The sequence below is a fragment of the Mandrillus leucophaeus genome, unplaced genomic scaffold (genome assembly GCF_000951045.1).
Source record: "Mandrillus leucophaeus isolate KB7577 unplaced genomic scaffold, Mleu.le_1.0 Scaffold79, whole genome shotgun sequence".
Lineage (NCBI taxonomy): Eukaryota > Metazoa > Chordata > Mammalia > Primates > Cercopithecidae > Mandrillus > Mandrillus leucophaeus.
The window spans coordinates 965,509-967,694 of NW_012108585.1; the positions used below are offsets into that span (position 1 = coordinate 965,509).

General features: G+C 50.8%; 1 protein-coding gene across 3 annotated transcripts in view; it reads right to left on the reverse strand.

Moving 5' to 3' along the window:
* RAD52 (RAD52 homolog (S. cerevisiae)) overlaps positions 1 to 2,186 on the reverse strand; it is a 59,168-nt gene that overhangs the window by 17,647 nt on the left and 39,335 nt on the right. For all 3 annotated transcript variants that reach the window (XM_011967136.1, XM_011967135.1, XM_011967137.1), the window contains exon 5: positions 634 to 709. In XM_011967136.1, the coding sequence (XP_011822526.1) occupies positions 634 to 709 (76 nt within the window). The remainder of the gene's footprint in view (positions 1 to 633; positions 710 to 2,186) is intronic.

Here is a 2,186-nt window from a genome sequence, read left to right on the forward strand (position 1 = left end):
CCCAGAGACACACACCTTGTGGGGCTCCGTGAGGAAAAGAATCCCTCAGGCACAGGATGGAAATGCTGCTCTGGGGGGTGACATGGCAGGGACCTCGGAGCGCAGATGAGGCAGGAGGAACACTCCAGAAGCTACACTCCAGAAGCTACTCATCACAAGTCAGGTGTGACTCGGGGCTGCCCGGCCACAGACCCCATTCTCCAAAGGCAAATGCTCAGATCACGTGACAGGTACTGACAGAAATAATGGACGTCTAAATCTTAATGACACGAGAACTAAGGAAAACAATGAAGGCTCAGCGGTGAGGCTGGGAGTGTGTGGGAAGGAGAGCGGCGCTGCAGAGGGCTGTGTGCTCGCTCTGAGGCTTCACAGACTACCCCCAGCCACAGTTCCCTACCTACATGTCACACAAATGCTCCAGATCTCACATTCCTGTCAAACGATGTGATTTTTTAAAAAGTAAACTGTTGTGATTAGTTCCTGCTGGCTCTAACATTCGAAATCTGAAATAAACATTCCAGACCCTCTGAACAGCTGAGTCCTCACTTCTCCTCGCATCCTCCAAGCACTCAACTCACGACACAGGAGAGTTTGCTGCGTGATCCGCACGGCACTCATCCACGTCTGATGTACCTGGCGCGGAAGCTTATTTAGTGACCTCAGGTAGTCTTTGTCCAGAACACAGTTTCCAAGTGCATTTCCAAAACTCCTAAGGGCAAGAGGTAAAAAAAAGTAAACCAGGGTTAAGAATTGTTACACATGAATATCAGAGAACAGACGTACAACTTTTGCACAGGTGGCTTCTCAGGTGCAGCGGAGAAAATGGGCCCCACCATGCGTTCCCCGTTGACGTCAGGTAAGCATCGGGCACGTTCCCGCACTGTTAGCTTCTGAGAATACCGCAGTGAGGACAAGACACAAACCCCTGCCCTCACAGAGACGATGAGCATGAGAAGACTGAGGCACCGTTCACAAAACCCAGCAGCCACCCCCTCATACGGAGAACAAACTGCAGAGCGTTTTCCTTTTTTTTTTTTTTCCAAAGAATGCTCCAATTTCCCAGCGGGAGGAGGCGACACACACTTGGGGACTGGGGCTCAAGGGCACAACCTTCCATGAGCAAAGTTCTTAACTTGGGGTCTGTGGACTCCCCCACAGAATTCACAGGTTTTTCGGGTTCAATTCACTTCAATTCTCAAAGACACGGATATAGTTTCGTGATTATTCCCTCCCAATTCCGTGTTGGAGCGCGGCCTCCCACCCGGAGGCGCGGCCTGGTGGGAAGCACCGGATCCTGGGCCTGGATTCCTCACTGACAGCTTAGTGCCACCCCCTTGGTGTTGAGTGACTTCTCACTCAGTTCACGAGAGATCTGGTGGTTGGAGTGTGGGGCTGGGCATGACGCCTCATGCCTGTAATCCTGGCACTTTGGGAGGCACAAGGCAGGAGGATGACTTGAGTCCAGGAGTTTCAGACTGGCCTAGGCAACATAGGGAGCCCCTGTCTCTACAAAAAAAAATTTTTTTTAATTAACTGGGGGTGGTGTCATGTGCCTGCGATCCCAGCTACTCGGGAGGCTGAAGCAGGAAGATCACTTCGCCCAGGAGTTCAAGGCTGCAGTGAGCAACGAGGGCACCACTGCACCTCAGCCTGTGCATCACAGCAAGATCCTGCCTCAAAAAATGAAAAACAACCATAAAATAAATAAATAAGCTGGGACCTCTTCCCTGTCTCTCTTGCTCCCTCTCTCCATGTTCCCTCTTCGCCCTGTCTCTTATACACATCTAGATGTGTATAAGAGACAGCACATGTACTATGTAAACGTACTGTGTACTATTCACACATGTACTATGTAAACGTACTATGTACTATTCACACATGTACACGCCGCTCTACAAACTGCCGTGCCCTAACTTGACTCAACCTCAACCTTCCCAGGCATGAAGGAACCAGTTACCTGTCCAAAGCACAGCACCGCGCCGCTGCCTGCAGCAGGATGGCTTTCACGTCCTCCAAGAATTGCTTCCTCGGTCCCAGACATCTTGACTCCGGCTGACCTCTATAGAAATAAAAGGGGGAGGGTGGGAAGCAACAACAACCCTCAAAGAATGTTTAAAGTAAAAGGTAAGAGCCTCTACGGAAAAATCACATCCTTATGCAGCCGGGCACGGTGGCTCGCTGTGATC